Source organism: Clytia hemisphaerica, unplaced genomic scaffold, assembly GCF_902728285.1.
Source record: "Clytia hemisphaerica strain Z4C2 unplaced genomic scaffold, Clytia hemisphaerica genome assembly, whole genome shotgun sequence".
In the NCBI taxonomy this organism is placed as follows: Eukaryota; Metazoa; Cnidaria; class Hydrozoa; order Leptothecata; family Clytiidae; genus Clytia; species Clytia hemisphaerica.
In genome coordinates, this window is record NW_027104179.1 from 446,379 (window position 1) to 465,625 (window position 19,247).

At 35.1% G+C, this 19,247-nt stretch overlaps 2 protein-coding genes across 2 annotated transcripts; one reads left to right on the top strand and one right to left on the bottom strand.

Moving 5' to 3' along the window:
* The first annotated feature begins 9,777 nt into the window (after positions 1-9,777).
* Positions 9,778-13,575, top strand: LOC136814719 (uncharacterized). The gene is made up of 4 exons (XM_067071136.1): positions 9,778-9,833; positions 10,384-11,270; positions 11,667-11,942; positions 12,386-13,575. The coding sequence occupies exons 1-4, from the start codon at positions 9,800-9,802 to the stop codon at positions 12,650-12,652; spliced, it is 1,464 nt and encodes a 487-aa protein (XP_066927237.1). The 5' UTR covers positions 9,778-9,799; the 3' UTR covers positions 12,653-13,575.
* A 287-nt stretch (positions 13,576-13,862) lies between these two features.
* Positions 13,863-17,709, bottom strand: LOC136814742 (contactin-5-like). Its single transcript, XM_067071163.1, has 7 exons — positions 17,700-17,709; positions 17,138-17,470; positions 16,742-16,844; positions 16,154-16,344; positions 15,073-15,211; positions 14,659-14,789; positions 13,863-14,380 (listed from the first exon to the last, which is right to left on the bottom strand). The coding sequence occupies exons 1-7, from the start codon at positions 17,707-17,709 to the stop codon at positions 14,214-14,216; spliced, it is 1,074 nt and encodes a 357-aa protein (XP_066927264.1). The 3' UTR covers positions 13,863-14,213.
* Between the last annotated feature and the right edge of the window lie 1,538 nt (positions 17,710-19,247).

Consider the following 19,247-nt stretch of genomic DNA (forward strand, 5'->3'; position numbering starts at 1 on the left):
TCTCACATCAATACACCTCGTTTTCACAGACCCACTGGGACCCCTTCTCATTGATAAATTGGCCAAAATATCGTATCCGGTGGAAAATTATACACGCTTTTTTTTATAAGAATGATGTAAATCCATTTCATCATGGATATTCTTAACTTTTTTGGGAAAATCATCCTAAAATATTCTTACAACATTCTTAGGTTGGGATCCTAATTCATAATAGATGTAACATTTAGTTCATACGTCTCAAGCATAAAATGACATTTTTGTAAACGGAGTGAGCCGTACTTGAGGATAATTTATAATTTATAATTGAAAATGCTCTTTAAATAGCATTCTTAGCTTCAGTAGCCAAATTCCATGATGGTAATATTCTTAGCATATTCTTAGTTTTTTTGGCCATTTTCATCATGGACATTCTTATAAAGTGTATTCTTATAAAAAAAAAGTGTGTACTCAGTTTTTTGTCCTCGCTAAAAAAATAGAATAAACCAATCCCCACTGCAAAATATTATGCTATTCTTCCCGAGGGGCAAATCACAATCACAATTTTATAAATCAAAAATAAATCAAAAATAAATCAGAAATAAATCAATAAATCAAAAATAAATCAAAAATAAATCATAAATAAATAAAAATAAATAAAAAATCTTGCGAAAAAAAATTGACTTTTCAACTTTATTTTTTTGACAATGATTTTGAGTATTAGTTCGTTATAATTTGAAAAAATTTTTCCATAAAATTACTCCTATTCATAAATTAGAAATAGATCCAAAATAATTCAAAAATAAATCAAAAATAAATCATAAATCAAAAATAAATCATAAAACAAAAATAAATCATAAATCTCGTACACCATTTTTCGAGTGATTTGCCCCTCGATTCTTCCCATCCTCAATGAATATTTTTACTTGAAAACAAAAGAATTGAAATCCCCAGCCATAAGAATTATTGGAATATCAATCCCAATCGAGTTTCAGTCCGTTATTTTTTAATACCTACTTGCAGCTACTTGCTGATAATCCTACCGGTCTGTGAGAATGGGGTGTATCAACAGCAGCTAAAATTGCAATATCATGCTTAAAATTTGACCACACATTGATCCATTATAGGAAAAAAAGAAAAAAATGGATTCCATCCGTCAAAACAGATCAACTAAAGACCAGATATTGACCATTCGTAGATTCATTCGCAGGGTGAAAAGAATTTTCCATTTGTCCTTCTACTTATTGATTCTACTTTTAATTCCATAAATAGAACAAAATTGAAAAACATCTTACTTTTATATGTCATAAAGAAACTGTTTCAGTTATAATGATGCTTTATAAGAATACAAAATCCATGGTCAGATCTCAAGACGACAACACTTATTTCTTCAAGGTAACCAAAAGAGTTTTGCAAGAATCACTCATTTACCAGGCCTCTACTTTTTAATTTGCCTTGATTACATAATATTATATTGTTATTATTATTATTACTATCATTACAATGCCGCTCATGGGGGTACTAGGTTTGCAAGACGACGGATATGTCCGGGCCAAATTTTTAGAATGTTGAATACCCTGACTAGGACCCTTGAAAACATGCTGGATGTATGCAAGAATGTTTCGAGCAGTTTTGAATATTTTGTGGAGAGAACTTAAAACAAAGCTCTTGCAACCAAATCACGGTAAGCCAGCAAAGACATATCCTGGTGACCAACTCTGTGAAGATTACTACTTGAAAGAAGACCTCTGGGTGCTCAGGAGAAATCAAACACGGTGGAAACATCAAGTCATCAGATGCCGAGCTAGGTCAACCCGGTAAGGTAAGTTAAGGTAAGTTTGTCCAAATATCTGGTCGACCCACCACGCTACTTTAAGGTCCTCAATAAACATCTTCCCCAAGCTTATTACTTTCCCCTTTATTAGATTTTTAAGATATCTCGGACTCTCCACTTTTATTCGGACTCCCACTATTCAGGATTATCTATGTAATGAAATTTGATACCAAACCAAATATATATTTTGCCACCAAGGAAAGGGTTGACCTACCTACCACATGTAAGATACCACTGTTTGAAGTTACTAAACTTTCTATGATTGAAATTGATTTGTTGGTTCAAAGGTCCCTCAAATGTTTGATATACGAAATTGTAATGTCAGTTGTAAGAAAAAAGTATTCAGTAAAAGAAAGACTATGAAACTAAATTAGATGTACTAATATATACTTTAGGTTGAGCCTCAAAATTTTCACCTGGTCACGTAAGATACAAACGACCGAGATGTATTTATTATGATGTTTTTGTTTTTCTAGGAATTGATAATCATGATTTTTTATGTCCGCTTTTTTCCTGTTCTAAAAGAGCTGACACTGTTACATGCCAAACTAAACAAAGTGAGCCTAAAAATAGGACGGTTGAAATGAAATTCTATTTGACGGAGGATAAAAATATGTGTGTTCATAACAAAATCTAAAATGTTCACAGTTATGTCATCACTTGAACGTTCAATAACGTTCTAAATTTCTCTCAGTTTGTTTTGTGAGGTGACTTCCGTATTTTCATAGTTAACATGGACTTTGAACCTTGAAAGGTGTCTACAGCTGTTGTGCACTTACAGTTTTTTCAGTGTCGTGTGTGTGGTAAGTCATTTACACTGTACAAGGAATCCAGGCAGCTGACACACAACATTGTTTCAACGTTCATCTAACGTTAAGTGAACGTTGTGAGTATTGTATTTATCAAACGTTAAAACGACGTTGTGTGCCAGGTGGGAAGGCACTTGGAAGTGGAAATATTTTCTTTTAGGGGATTCAAGGAACACAGGTTGTGATTCTCCTATTAGACGTTACTAAAACTAAACGAGCTGTAGAATATGTTGTTTTTAAGAGTGTTCTTCCCAGGAGGGTGGACTGTAAGGGTTGAAAGGTGAAACGGTGCATTTTATAGTTAATGGTTACACGTTTTTTTTTATAAGAACGTCAAAAATTTTCGAAGCCTTCGGATGTTCTTAGTTTTTTGGATTTGAAGCCTAAAAATGTTCTTAAAATGTTCTTATTTTCAGCATTTTTTGAGCATTTTGATATAATTTCTTAAGAAAATGCATGTTTTTAAGTCTCCAAAGCCTTAGAATGTTCTTAGAATGTTCTTAAATTTTTGGGCCTCGAAGCCTTATGTTCTTATATATTTTGTTCTTATAAAAAAAAACGTGTACAGATATTTTAGTTTTCAAATCGAGTGCCCTCCAGGGCAGTGGCGTAGAAAGAGGTGAAGGAACATTTGCTTAGGAGAACAGATTTGAACGATTCGATAATTATGCTTTTATACCACGAATGTGTAAGTGCTTTGGCGTAAAAAACTATCTGTAAATCCTACGTAATCGTTCTTCACCCCTGTCTACGCTACTGCAGGGGTGAACGACATTCTCAGGAATTAACATACATCGCTTTATTAAAAAGTGCGTGGTAAGTATATTTGCTAGGGCTTTTTATTTCTACATAAACTTAAAAAATTAAAGATGAAAGATTTCGGTACAGATACTTTGCAAAGAATATGACATGGGATATTTTCCATACGATTTTGGAATTTATAGAACCCCTCAAACTGAAAATCTAATGAAACATTGCGGTTAGATTACAATAAAGGTGTTTCGAAATTTTAGCAGATAGTTCATCTTTCAACAAATATTTCAATTTGTGGTTTTGAAACGTACAAGCACAAGGTTGGATTGTAAACACACGCCGTAAAACATTCAACCGAGGCGTCTTTTAACCTTCAGAAAGGCCCCCAATATAATATTAGGTATGAATGGTATCAGGGAGTAAGGCAAAGATATGTGTTGGGTGGCTTTCCAAAGTCTCTCTATGGGTTACAAACACAATAAAAAGTTAAAATAGTCTCTCTAGGGGTCAAGATCTCCTCCCTATTTGGGTCCTTTTAAAGGTCACTTTTTCGCCGATATTTTCTCTTTAAGGGGAGACAAAAAAGAGTCGGTTTTCAGCTTGTAAGATATATTTGATCAAAACTATTATAACTTGATTGCACCCCGTCATTTTTCATACAAAATAGAACACGGAGTACCTACCGTGAAAAACACAGCTCAAAATCATATATTTACGCTGTGCCGACGAATCGAGATTCTATTCATCGCGCAATCAGCGAAGACAAAAGTAACCATGACGACCATCCAAGATCTTGGATGAGCGTCATAGTCGATATTTTTATTCCCGTCGTTGAAAACACAAGTTACAAAAAGTCATCGATGCTTTGTAAAAAGAGTCAGTGATAGAGAATCATAACATAAAGTCTGTCTATTATTTCGATTCAATTAAAGTGACATTTCCATAATTAAAAGTTTAGTAATTACTGTTGTACATTTGGGGATCATGTAAAAGATTTCTTTCGAAATAAACTCATTTCAACTACACTTGGAGGTTTCTGGGGAATTCGTAAATAGTAAACTGCATACTGATACAGTCTGCTAGACATTAATCTTTGATTTTTTTCTACAGGGAATAGATTGACACATGCGCGATAAAATTTCTATTATTTGTCTTCAGAGGTTACTATTTTCTTTGAAAACTTAACGTCTGATACTCAGGGTACGGAGTACCCCCATTACATTCTCAATATTTCAAGCAGCACACTGACAATTCAATAGCAAAATTTCTAGAAAAAGTAAAATAGGCCAACATCACCCCATTATGTTTCCAAACGAACACTTGATGATTAAGATAGTCGAAAGCTGACCCTTAAATTTCGCACATACCCAGTACATATCTTTGTTTCCGTGCTAACCTCTATCAGATAAATATAGTCTCAGATATTAGACAGGAGGTTGTCTACGAGAATGTATACATGACTGGGGCATCCCCAAGCTATCAGATTAGAAGGAATAAGTTAAAGTCATCTACTCTGGTTAAAATCATATGATGCTTCTCTTGAATAGCTTAAAGGTCGTGACCAACTAAAGTGCGATTCATATGACAAACAACCTTATCTAAAATTTATGAAGTGTTAAACTCTATATCTAAGTTTTTCATGTTTTGTTTCATAAGTTTGAGTTCTGAACTTACGTTTCTCGTAAAGGCTGGTTCCCGGGAGGAGGAGGGGGCACTTGCTTCAAAAACGGCGATACGTGCGGCCCAAAATTAGGTCTTTGAAATCAGACCCTTACAGTGCAGAGAAAGTTTAGCCATATTTGAGTAAATTTGGGCGCGAAAAATCTACTTTTACGGTTCAGAATTTCCAAAATTTTTGACAATTTTAATGCAAAACATGATCAGAGTGACATTTTCTCATCTTTGCTCCTTTCCACCCTAACCGTGCACTTTGGGAGGGCCCTTAAGAGCGGCACGCACGGTCGGTCGTTTACCTTGAGTGACCCCACCCCCTGAGAACTGGCTCTTGCTCAAAACCCAGGCCGTCACCTTGGATAATTAGCGATTTGATGGTAACCTTGTTATGTGGTTGATTTTTTTTGGTTGAAAAAGAAATTGAAATCCTTAGCCATAAAAAATATGAAAATGTTGATTGAGTTTCAGTCCGTTGTTTTAACCCCTGCTGACTGAAAAAATCCTACTGGGTCTGTAAGAAAGGGGTGCAATATTGAAGGTGTCACTGCACTTTAAGTACAGAAAACATTTTCTTTGCCATTTTCTTCAATGAGTGGGTCTCCAACGGCTCAATGATACAGGGGTACGTAATAATTTCCGTCTAATAGTTGAAATTCAGCTACAGTATTGAGACTTAAAGGTTTTTTACTCCTGACATGGAACGGGTGAAAAATGATCGGTTATTTTTTGTAGAGATTTAAACTAGGACCACCATGGATTTTTATTTACCGGTCACGCAAGACCCATACGAGTATTGCTTTTTAGGATTGTTATCAACAACGGCATATGATGTCAATCACATGTATGTGTGGTCCTTTCTACATTTTTTTTCACTGTTTTATACCTTTTTTATAAGAACAAACTATATAAGAACATAAGGCTTTTATGGCCAAAATATTAAGAACAAGTTAAGAACATTTTAAGGCAGAAACCTAAAACCCGATTTTTAAGGAAAATGGGTAAAAATGGTCACAGAATGGAGAAGATAAGTACATCTTAAGAACATTTTCAGGCTTAAATTCAAAAAGTTAAGAGCACCCAAAGGCTTCAAAAATTTTGGATATCATAAAAATAACGTGTGTTTCATTGGTCCCTCTTTTTGAAATAGGATTCGTCATAATTCCAATGTCGTTACATTAGTATAGGATTGTATCTTGTTGATAGCTTTTTGCTTTCAAATGAAAGACGGATATAAACTTGCTGACAGAAAGGTTAAAGTGACATGACAATCTCTTCTCAACTTGCGCAAAAATAAAGTTCAAATATCTTTTTTTTTAGAATCAGAGTGCAATATACAAGGTATGCAATGATAAAATTTAGTAACAGAATTGAGGTTTAGTTTTATCGAATCGATTTAGTTTGATGTTTGTGATATCGAGGCCTTATGCATGATTTAATGCCTGGTGCGCTCTGCGCAGAACTAGTAGTTGTTTGTTAAATTAGTTTATCTCTTCAAAAAGATTATTAGACCTTGAAAAAGATTGGTAGACCTGCCGTCAGACAGATAGCTTCAGCTATGACCTACAGACTTGTTCTTTAGTCTTTTTAGGGCCTATTTGTTTCATCACTATTTTTGCTATATTTACTACAAGTGCACTCATTTCAATTTTTTCTGTCCAAATTTTTAGCACTTTTTGTAAATAAACTTGCAAACTCCCTATCAGCAAAAATAGTTAAAACCTCAACCTTCTGCAAGCAAAGCAAAAATTGCAATTTCTTCACAGTAAAAATTGCATCTGAAATCAGACTGGATGATGTTTTCTTAGCCTGATTGCCAATTTTAAGCCAATAAAGTTAGAGAAGTGAAGAGCTGAAACTGTAGCTTGCTTCACACACGGGTCTATATCTGAAATCAAAATAGCAGTTATTTTCATAATGGCGGAATAGTGGTCACACAGCCGTGAATAAACAATTGATTGAATGTTACTTTTTAAAATTTGAAGCACAACCAGGGATCATCAAGATGGCAGACAACAAAACTTGCAATATTTGCTATCATTTTCAAAGTTTTCATGGAATTTCATAGCACTTTTAGCAGATAGCCTCTACAGCATTTATAGTAAGTGAAACAAATAGGCCCTTAGTTTGAATAAATAATGTCACCCACTTTGTGTTGACTTTCATAGTCAAAACAAAGGTGTCATTTTTTGAGAGTGCCAAAGACAAGGATTGACACGGATTAACTAATCATCCAAACTTTGGATCAATTTGTAGATTATTTCATCATATTATTTTCTTCAATTTGACACTTTAAAATCTTTCGATTTGTGATATTTGATTCTAGCTGATACCTTTGAATAAAAAGAGGTCTTTAAAAAAATCCTTTATGACGCGTGGCATCTTGAGGGTGTGAAAAAGGTTTTACTCAGTGTACAACGTTGTTTTCACATTCATCTAACGTTAAGGCGTTCATTTGAACATCAAGTTGACGTTCTTCTTACGTTTTATGCCAGCAGCTTCACTATACGTTGTCATCAAATGGGCCCATTTTCTGGTTGCTGATGGTCACACACCTTGAAGGATCTTAAGTTTATATCACATGTAAAATGACAGCCAGGTCTGTTGAGCTTCAGCTTACTTACAGTTGACTCAATTTCTTTAATCCAAACATTTCTTTTATTACACCCCCTTCTCACAGACCCGGTAGAATTTTATCCCAGTGGGGGTAAAAACGACGGACTGAAACTCGATGGGGAATGATACTCTCATAATTTCTATGGCTGGGGATTTCACAATTTGTTTTCATGTCAGAAATTCAGTGGGGATGGAAAAAATAGTAAATATTTTTTAGTGAGGATTGGTTTATTGAATTATTTTTCGTTGGGACAAAAATTGAGGAAACTTTTCCCCGGGGACGATATTTTAGCCAATTTTTCTAGTTGGAAGGGGTCTCAGTGGATCTGTGAGAAGGAGGTGCATTATAAAACCTTCTGCATATACGACATTTGGTTATTACGGATAAGTTTAACGTCTAAGGTTCTTTATTTAATACAACTTTGGTCATGGTTGTATTTACCTAACTGAGCTAAGTTTAGTTAATATTTGTTCCGAGAGTGCCTTTCAAAATATTTTCTCAAATGGACCTTAAAATACCTCCAAAGAAGCCTTTCAAAGTAAATAGATTTATTTGTGACATATTAGAAGGTGTTAAAATATTACTAGTTGTTTTTGTTTTTCAACTAAACCATTTCAAATTTTTCTAGTGAGAGTATATTTTTCAATCATTACTACAGATTTTTTTTATTACAATTGTGTACACATGTATACAACAGCAGTAGTAGCGAAGGAGTATAAAATTCAGTACTACTCATATATCTTTTGCCATTTGATCAAAAGTCGTACGATAAGAAAGACCTCCCTGAAAGAATAAGGAGAAGTAATATTACTTTTGGATGAGTTTTTTAAAGGATTTGCAAAACACATAAAGATGAAATATTGTTAGTTTCCCAGCTAGCACACAACGTTGTTTCAACGTTTATCTAACGTTGTATGGATGTTGCGAACGTCAGATAAACGTTGAAAAGACGTATTGTACCAGCTGGGTTCAAATACAAAACAGTTTACTTGTACTTGTTTGCCATTTTTCAATGTAGAGTGTAAAATGTTTTTACCAATGTCTTTAAGACATCCCTGTCTCACAGCCTCGGTGGAATCTTTTCCCATCGTGGACGAAATTTTGACCAAAATTTCCAATGGGCTTGGGACCCCACCGGTTCTGTGACACAGGGGTGATTTGAATAATATTTCAAAAGTGGAACATTATATCATTCCATAAATTTCGTTATTTTTTATAAATTCTTTCTTTTTTACAAGCAGAAAAGTTTGCCAAATATTCCTATTCGGAATTCATTAGTTTTGAAACAAGCAAGTTTTGACAGGGTCAAAACCCAGTATGATTTTAAACATAAGGTCGAGGGTGGGCAAACAGACAATGACAATTATCGTATCACCAATCACAATTTAACTATTTTATTGGGGATGTAGCTATCTAGGATCAAGAGGATGTGCAACTACCGATAAGTGTGGATCCAAGGCTAAAAAGTGACAAAAATAGTGCGCTGGTCTCGGTATTTTTTAACTCTTATTTGGGAATTTAGAAAATATTTGAGAAAAATAATTGATATCTACATTTGTGTCATAGGGTATATTTTTACAATAACCAGAAGTTCCACTCCGTGTCACACCCAGGGTCTATTATAATTGCTTTGTTTAATCTACATTAAGTCTTACTTAATCTAAACGTATTTTTTAAGAAAAAGCTTAGCTAAAAAAGATGTCGAAGTTACTTTCCTTTGTGGTGCTATTGCTTGGATATAATTCAGGTAAGTTCATTTCTATTGCATTTCCATACTACTCTTGTCTCCTGAATAGACGTCCTCCCCCCGCTAATTGTTAAGAAAAAAAAGATCCACCCCCCCCCCCCCGCTGTTATTAAGACCCCCCCTCCCCCGCTAGTTAAATTCGAATAATTCGAATAATTCAATATTTTATTACAGCCCCCCCCCCGCTTATTAGAATTTAGAAAATGTTCCTACCCCCCTGCTTATTCGGGAGACAAGAGTATACATAGCCTAAGATATTGCCAATGATCATAGATATATTCCAACACGCATCAACAACGAACCACTTCATAACCCAAAGTAATCGAAATAGGGTTTCTAAAATTATTTAATTTTTTCCCATAGTATATGCTGGCGTGCTACATACGAACGCTATGTGTAAACACAGTCCCTGGGATGAGTCAAAAAGTAAGTATATTAACTACTTCCCTGTGTGATTTTTCCAAAAACTCCCATCCTCTTTTAATACCAAGTACCCCCTGGGCAAAAAGGGATACAGGGATGTGCCGCTAGGGTAGGCTCAGGTAGGGTCGCAAAATCACCAAAATAGAGAAATCAGTCCCTCGTAAGAATTTGGAAAAAATATGCAAAATTTTGAGAAAGACTAGGAGTGTCAGTCCCATTCAGGGTCACTTTTTTCCAAAAATCGAGTTCCACATAGGATCTATTTTTTCAAAGCGGACCCGGTGAAATTCTTGAGCCAGAAGTTGAGTTTTTTGCAGAATGGAATGGAAAATAATAGATTATCATTGGTAAATCTTCAAAGTTAATCAGCCGTCAGGCCGAAAATTTTTCAAAAGAGGCTCTGATAAATGAATGGTTAAAAAGACTTCATTTTAGATCGTTTTGATATGTCAAAATAAATTTCACATTCCCCTAACCTAAAATCCTCCAGCTCCTCTAGTAAATACTTTATGACCGCTCCCTAAAGACATTTATGTGTACTCTTATATTTCAGATCCTGTCTTTAATATTAATACCAATGATTTATCACCAAGTAAAGGTTTGGATTTAAAATTCATCAAAGAAACTTTCAAAAAATTTATTGGTGGAAATTTCATCAATTGTTCTTCCGCAAATCAAACCACATTTATCCCTGGTATAAACAACACATCAGAAATAAATTTACCAGATAACTTACAAATTAGAGGACTTTCAAATCTCAGTTATCATCAAATGTGCCGAAACCTCAGTACTGGGAAATCCGTTTTCAATATCGGGAGATTGAATCGGTATTATTATCCGATACGGAATGTTGTTTTGGAAAATCCGCATTTTTTCATAACAAAGTACGGTGATTCTTTGACATTACTTGCTGTTGGAGAACTATATTTTTGTGGCTTTGACATGGTTACTAGAGCTTCAAAAAAAGCTGTTCTTGAAGTCAAGAAAAAAGTAACAACAATTACGATTGACGGATTAGAACCTGAATTCAAACCATCCTTAATAGCAGATGCAGGGATTGTAAACATCAAACGTTTTCGGAACTACAAAATCGATCAAATGTCTCGATATAATTTCAATTATTTGACTGATCTCAAATTAAGTCGAAATACAAAATTGACCATGCTGCTTCCACATGGAGGAGACCATGAATCTGTAATGCTGGTCCTTCGAGATATTGCATCAAATTTCAAGACCAGATATAATGATGCAACAACAAGTGAAATTGTACCTCATAAAAGTATTGTCTCAGAGATGTTTTCTTGTTGCAAAGATTTTCTGGGAGTTTATTTCAAATTGAAAATGGAATTGGTGCATTTGACCAAGATGTTGATTCCTCAATATTATCATGAAATCTTGAATCCGAAATGGCCCTGGGATGAAATTGTTGAAGATCTAACGGTAAGAAATTCTCAATGATATTCTGTCCTTATTTGAATAAATCTTTATTTAAAAACTCAGGTTATAATTCGAAAATTTTCGATTCAGAGTAACACCCAGAATAATTGTGCATAACAACCTCAATCTAAGATTATGGGTCCTTTTACACCGGCCCATATTGGCTTTATTTTTACTTCGTTGGTGCGTAGTAAGCAGCTGGTATAAGCTAAGGCCAGACTATATGGAAAAAAATATCTCAGGCGAAAAAAAGATTAAATGGAACCGGTGCTAAATTAGGGCCGACGTAAATAGGACCGATAAGGTATAGCGATATCCGATGATCTGATTCCCAAAAATCATTATTCCAAAGTTACTAATTTTCACAATGTTTAGCACACAGAACTATCTTTTTTTCAGTTCAAGATTTTATTGCTAAGAGGTTCCTTCAAAAGTGGGAAAAGCAGGAAAATGTTATCAAGTATTCATTCACAAATAATTAAACTGATGAAGAAATACTCCATTTACGAGGGGATGCTGGTAGAAACGATAGGATCCCTCACTGAGGATGCTAAAGATTTGCCAAGATATCTCCAGCCTGGTTCACGGATCGATGCTGTTCTCAAATATACGAATAAATTATTTGCTGAAATCAAGTTTTATCAACCACAAAATGCTGAATGTATATCCATGCAGGTAATTCATTTTCAGATTAACAAATAAGATTTGTCATATTCACCGATTTTATAATTTTTTATATTTTCATGACATAACAATTTTGCATATCTCTTTTTAGAATCCGAATACGGATTTCAGGTTAAGATATTGCTCAGACCTCACCCACGCCCTCCTTCAGGTACCGCCCAGCACCCACCTTCCCAATAAAGGTCGCACTTTTAGAGAAAATAACGAATCAGTGTAATAAAAAATAAGTACTCCGGGAATACTTTTTGTCCTGAGAAATTACTTTACCGGAAAGAATTTAAGGACGAGACTGTTACTATTAAAAAGCACTTTTTCGGAGAACCGGCCAGGTTTATTTTTAATCAAATTTTTTATGTTTTATCAAATGTTTCAAATGTTTCAAGTTTCAAATCAAAATTATATTCTCATGTCTTTCTTCGTGACTTATTTCATAGAGTGATGGTTGGAAAGATTTCAATCGATTATTATCGAATCTGAAACAATTCTCAAAATCGTTTATCAGGCGCTCTTTAAAACAGAACAAAACTTGTGGAAAAGATACATTTATGATGTCTTCCATCACAATTAAGTTCAATAGTATGTTTGGTTATTGGATGAGTCCAACAATTATTGTCCGTATGGTGGAATCAAAACATGAAGTCAAGTATGTAGCAAAAAGACTGAACTTGTATAAATTCATTTCAGAAATTCTGTTAAGATGAAAATTTTTCATATCATATATAAAATTACTCAAAAAATATATGAGATAAGACTTATTAGCTATTCGATCCCTGTCAGTGGGGGAAGCTTTAAGAATAAAGCCCGGGCACTCGATTTCCAACCAACAACCACCTGAAAATGAGCCTGAGATGTCGACACAATGTGCAAAGCAAATCAGAACTACTAAAGATACAACAGATTTTTACTGCCAGGACTTGCAATTCAGCAGCCCCAAACACTAAAGTATCCTGCTAAAAGAAGACCCTTATAGTGCATTTTATCAAAAGTACACCCCTTACAAAGCATTTCGCCGGTCTCAAAAAACCTACCCTTAAGGACGTCACATGCCATGGGTTGGACCATATGAGTGCCCCCCCCCCACCAGGAATGACGAATTGTGTGCCAGCTTGGGTATGATAGAAATTAGAAGAATATTAATGCTGCTGGTTCAGTATAATCAAACGGGTGACCATTGACTTCCAAGTCCAAAGAGTTGGACTCAAGACTTCTGCATGGGAAATGAAACCACTTATTTCCCATCAAGAACGCCCGCGCGTGGTTTTTCCACAAACGCCGGATTGAAATTAAAATCTATAGCTAGATTTCAAAAAATGCAGTCTTCAAAAACAAAGGAACCGCTAGATATAATCTGTCGTCATGACTACGGCGCATTCTAGGCGCACTCTGGATGGGAAATAAGTTTCTTGCCTGGGTAAGATTAGAGATTCTACTATAGCCCTTTGGGCTTAACTCAATGTGGGTAACGCTCAACAGGAATTTATATATAACAATATAATGTAATGTATTATATCAAAAAAGAGTATATCAAAATATAAAGTACACATATAAATTTATATTATATAATATGGAAATAATGTATTTTTGAGAATTTAAAAAAATAATGCTAATTATAAGAAATATTAAACTATAATAGCAAATGGTTGATCCATTTAAATACTGCGGCATAGCTGTTTTTAGGCAAACTATTTACAAAGTAAAAGCGGGGTTTTCTCACATCTTGGATATCTAACTAGCATAAAGGAATTTTTGAAAGAATCCCGGAATCACATATGGTATATTATCTCCCTCAAAACACCCCTGTTTCACAGCCCCGTTGGAATTTTTTTCATAGGTGGGTTAATATTCTTTATCGAAATCCAGTGGGGATTGTTTGAATTTTGAAAGAGGATACAATTAAAACCATTTTCCAAGTGAGGCTGAAATTGTAGGGTATTTTTAGCCAAACTTTCCAGTGGGGCTGTGATCCCAGTAGTCTGTGACACAGCAGTGTCTCGAATCACCGCAAGATCACTCCAAGCGTCTTAAACTATAACACAGCATTTTCTCTCTCTGGTAGCAGTCAATTTATCCATTTTTTGGCTCGGGTATACCTTGCCAAACCCTTAGTGTTTTTTACAAATATAGGAGCAATAAAAATTACACACGGTAGTTAAAAGCTGGTTAGGATAAACCGTTACCTTGGAAACCTAGTAACCCTCGGGATTTAGCGGTAAGCTGGTCATGCATAGAGCTTCGATTTAGAAAAAAAAAAATTTTCATCCATCAACTTGTTTGTTGTTCTTCAGTCTCCGTATTTCGATCTTTAAGGTGAATGTATAAAACAAAGACCACCAAGGCAAGTAGAATGATACTCGCTATTCCGATCAAAATATAGAATTCATAGAACTTCTTCTCTTTCTTCAGTTTCCTTGCTGACGGGATTTCTGCTCCTGAGATTGTAGTAAGGAAACATTTTATTAGTTTTACTAGCGAGTTTGGGTATCTGCACTTTTGAGGATGTTTAACGACTAGGAAGAACCCAAAAATCGAGGATTGTAAAAATGGCAATTTACCGTCGTCTTCAGTCAGTCAAGAGAAAAATAAAAACAACGGAAAATCTTGTGTTTACTTTTATAACTACCAGGAGTTCTGGTATTTCTCCGCTAAAAAAGTGAAGTCTTAGTGTGGGAATGTAAATCTTACGCGACGGTACAACTGCTTTACTTACCCTTGACATTTAAGAAAGCAGTGGAAGAAATTTCTTGTTGTCCATTGTTTACAAAAGCTTGAATGAAACCAAAATCAGATTTTCGAATATTCTTGACGGTAAGTGAGTTTCCATTGACCTTGTACGTTGAACTGGAAAAAAATATACGAGTGGTTAGAACTATAATCATTTGTATCTGATATTCGGCATAGTATTAGAGAAGCCAGTCCAGACCCCCCCCCTTCCAAAATAAGGTAATTATAAGCTAAAACCAGGCTATCTAGAGCAATTCAGCTTGCGATAAGCTTGAAATATTTTCTAAAATAATTAACAGGCAGGGTTTTAATAAGGTTTCGAAAATTAATAGGCGGGGAGACGTTTTTTGGGACCTTGGGATTGTGGGATTGCTGTGATTATAATGCAAGCAGTTCTTACTTGGTACGGTCAATAGGTTGCCCATTTTTGAACCAATCATATGCCAGTATTCCTGATCCAATAGCATCCACTTTTAAAGTGATTTGAGAATTTTCATCAACTGTCTCGTCCTTTAATTTTTTCTTCCATTTTGGGAAAGCTGAAAATACATAAACTGGATGAGTTTGACAGTATATAGCTATACAAGAGGCCCCCCCCAGCGGACCCTCAATTCACGCAATCACGCAATTTTTTTTCGAAATTCACGCATTCACGCAAATTTTCCTTGAGTTTCACGCAATAACCCAATTTTTCAGAAATCGGAAAATTGTTTGAGAAATCGGGGAAACATTGGAAAATCGGGAAAACTGTACATAATCGGTGGAAAAAAGGGGAAATTCACGTATTCACGCACAAAATAGCCCAGATTTACGCATCCGCGCAATCAAAAAGGTACATTTTCACGTTCACGCAAGTTTTTTCAATTCACGCATTCACGCATTTTTTTTTCATTTTTCACGCATTCACGCAACCAAAAATGCCCATTCACGCAATCACGCAAACCGCTGGGGGGGCCCCATACAAAATAAAAACAAATTACAAAAGAATTATAAAAGAACAGACGGATTCGATGGCCAAAATGTTAAGAGCATGTTAAGAACATTTTAAGGCTTCGTAAACTCTAAAACACCCGATTTGTTAAGAAAATGGACAAAAATACTCAACAAATGGCGAAAATATGTTAAGAACACTTTTAGGCTTGAAACTTAAAAAGTTAAGAACATCCGAAGGCTTCAAAAATTTTGGATGTTCTTATAAAAAAAACGTGATGCAACGACGATTAACGATTCTAAATGAACGTCGAAACAAGGTTGCGATGGTGCTAAGATATTTTCCAGGTATGATTTATCTAGGGTAAAGTCTATCCAAAAGCGGGCTATTAACTAAAATGAAAAACATTTAATTTCAAATCAGATCTCTCAGACCAATAATAAGCCTTGTTAACGGTTGATTGTCAATATATCAAATAATAGAACGTCGGGTTAGAGTTAGGGAGCGTCAACTGTTTTGTTTTTGCAAAAAATCGTATAAAAAGTCTTACATTTGATCACAAGTTTCCCTTCTGATTGTCTTGTGCCTTGAGAATTCTTTACAACACAACGGTAATTGCCAGCTAATCTTGGATAAGCAGCTGGAATAGTTAGAATATTCTCGGGAAGTGAAATTTGGTAGTCTGGGTTCAAGTTGTCAATCTCACCACGTGGACCAAACCATGTGACTTTAGGAGTCGGTCTAGAGGGAAAGAAATTGATTGTACTTGAGGGGATGAAAATTTGATTTTTCCTGCATCCAATTGAAAAAATTATTTAGAAAACTATTTTATCATATTTTACAGTAGCATTGTGGTTTTTACATGACTTTGGGAGGTAAATAAGAGAAAAATAATTTTGGCGTCCTCTGAAAGCTTGAAAATGTCCAGTTTGTAATTCCTGATCTGCATTGCACTATATAAGGCTTTGTTTTCAGACACTTCAGCTTTCAGATGGGCGTAAAGTTGGGCGGTTCAACAACACATAATGGCGGGGACAGGCATGTCTGATGATTCCCAATCATACAAGTATGAAGTTACACTTTAGAATGATGAAGAACCTTTAGTGAGATGCTGCAGAAAGACTGAATAAACCTTTACCTTCCACCAGCAGAACATTTAAACTTGAACTTTTCTCCCTCGTAAGCATCATTGGTGCTAGAAATGCTTTCCAAAAAACTGGGTGCGAAGTTATCATCGAATGCTGAAATCAAAAACATTTTGGTAAATTTTAACGGTATATTATCTCTAGCAATTGCGACTAATGTATTGACCTTTACAGAAGGGGTATGCTGCTTGAGCTATAACAAGTCTTGTATTTATCGATTTGGATCCTTTAACTCTTAAAAGATGAGATTTGGGCCATGGTGAAGAGCATTCCCCAGTACTGTTTTTAGCCTGAGTGAACTTTTTTAACCTGCTTTTATACCTCTAAATAAAACCCAGAACAAAGTAAAATTGGACGTAATTGGACCTAAAAATAATTATTAGAAATACCTGTCACTCGTTTCAAATTGAATTTTACTGATTGGACGTATAATCCATTATGATAATTTATGCAAGAAATTCCACCAATCAAATCATTAACATCTTTTAAATCTTGTTCAGTCACGTGAGTAAACAAAAGATCTCCGTTCGACATCCGGTATCTTTCTTTGGTATCCGCCAACAAAATAGGTTTCCCGTTTTGCGGAACTGTACCCCATAAAATATTTTGAGGGAAATTATATGAAAGCTTTGGACATTGTAACACAAAACTTCGACCAATGACCACATCTTTTCGAATTGGAGTATCTGTGAATTGGAATCCATTTGAGAACGATCCCAGAGCTATAAAGTAAAAATCATAGATTTCTATATTATCACATAGATATTTTCCATAGGAGAAACCCTACTAACTTTATCATGATTTTTTAAATAATTTTTCCACTAGTGAAAATTTGAATCAGTTGAAAACAAGAAAATTGGAGCGTACACGGTTTCCATTAATCGCGATAAAACCCCCCAAGATATAGCTGTTATAGCTTGTTCAAAAAGGCCTGCAAACTATAGAGTTTACATAAAGCCATAACTAGGAGTTGAAGCTTCAATTATTCCCAACCAAGAAAATTCCCAAGCCCTAAGATTATCAACACATTCGAAAGAAAGGGGTTGAATCTAGCCTTTGTTCTTACTTTTAACTTTCAGGACTTTCTTCAAGCTTTGTATTTTGCCTCGATTATTTGTAACAATACATCTATACTCTCCATCGTCTTGTCTATAATCGAGACCAGTAATCGTCACAGTGTTATCAGTTCCATACGTAATCCGTGGGTCAGATGTGGGAGAGAGCGGCACTCCATCCCGCGTGTATTGAATGCTTTCCGATCTCTCATCATTGGTTTTGCAGGATATTTTGACAGTACCACGTGGTTTGTATTGACTAATGGGATGAAATATTACTTTTGGTAGTTCTGGATGATGGTCATTTGAAGCTTTGAAAGGAAAATATAGAACGTGTTAAAAGTACTTCAAATAGAACTACGTTTTGTTAAGACTGGCTCTAAGGCTTTCCCCTACAGGTGCTACAGTTAAAGCTCTGTTAAAAGATTTCCAAGGAAAATTGGAATTTTATCGAAGGCGAAATCACACTGAACTGGCAAATAAACATTTGTTGATTATCGCGCATTAAGATTCAAGAAAGAGTGGAAAGAGTGTTGATATTAGCGCTCTTTCTACGTTGTGTAAAAGTTCAAGATAAGGTTTTCAATCGATTCTACTCCACATATTGAATACAAATTAAAATATTTTTGGTGTGTAAGTTTGTAGCTCAGTCGGTAGAGCAATACTTTAGAATAAAATGAGTGTGGGTTCGTTCCCCAGCCCCCACTCTATCAGCAGGTGAAACCTTGGATTGGATAGTCTGATCAAAATGGTAAGTTACTGACAACTGGGGGTAGATGTGGTGTTCTATCTCAGCATTCGACACCCTTACTAGCGACTCCATCAACAGCTATGAATATATATTGATACTGCTACAGCTACTGCTGGATATAAAACGGTTTAAGGAGATATTAGTAAAAACACTTACCGGTAAGGATTTGAGAATCAGCCACGGTCATGAACAGAAGAACGTTCAATAATCGAGCGAAATCCATTACTACTTATCTTACCATTACAAGTTATTCATATCCCACGAATGGATTCTTCAATTTATAAGGAGCATGTTGGCAAGATATTTTTCCGATTTGGCAATCTTGCAAATCAAAAATATTCTGAAAGCTGCTTACTGTATGAACATAATTCATGCATGAGTTTTTTTCCTCCAAATGTAGCATAGAGTCCGTGGGAGTTCTTTTCAACGAGGCTAATAATGATTAAATAAAATGTATGAAGGTTTTTCGAAAGTTTAATTAAGCATCCAAGTAATGACTTCTTTAATTAATGATCGACTAATTTGGCTCTACTGTAGACATGTTTAATTAATACTTCGTCTTAATGGTAAAAGGGAATCTAATGTCTTATGAGAAAAAAATGCATCAGATATTCATTGCATCTGTAGGTAGGACAAAATTACGGCATCTTTCATAAATTAAGTGTATCGATTCATGTATGACTTTTTAGCTTT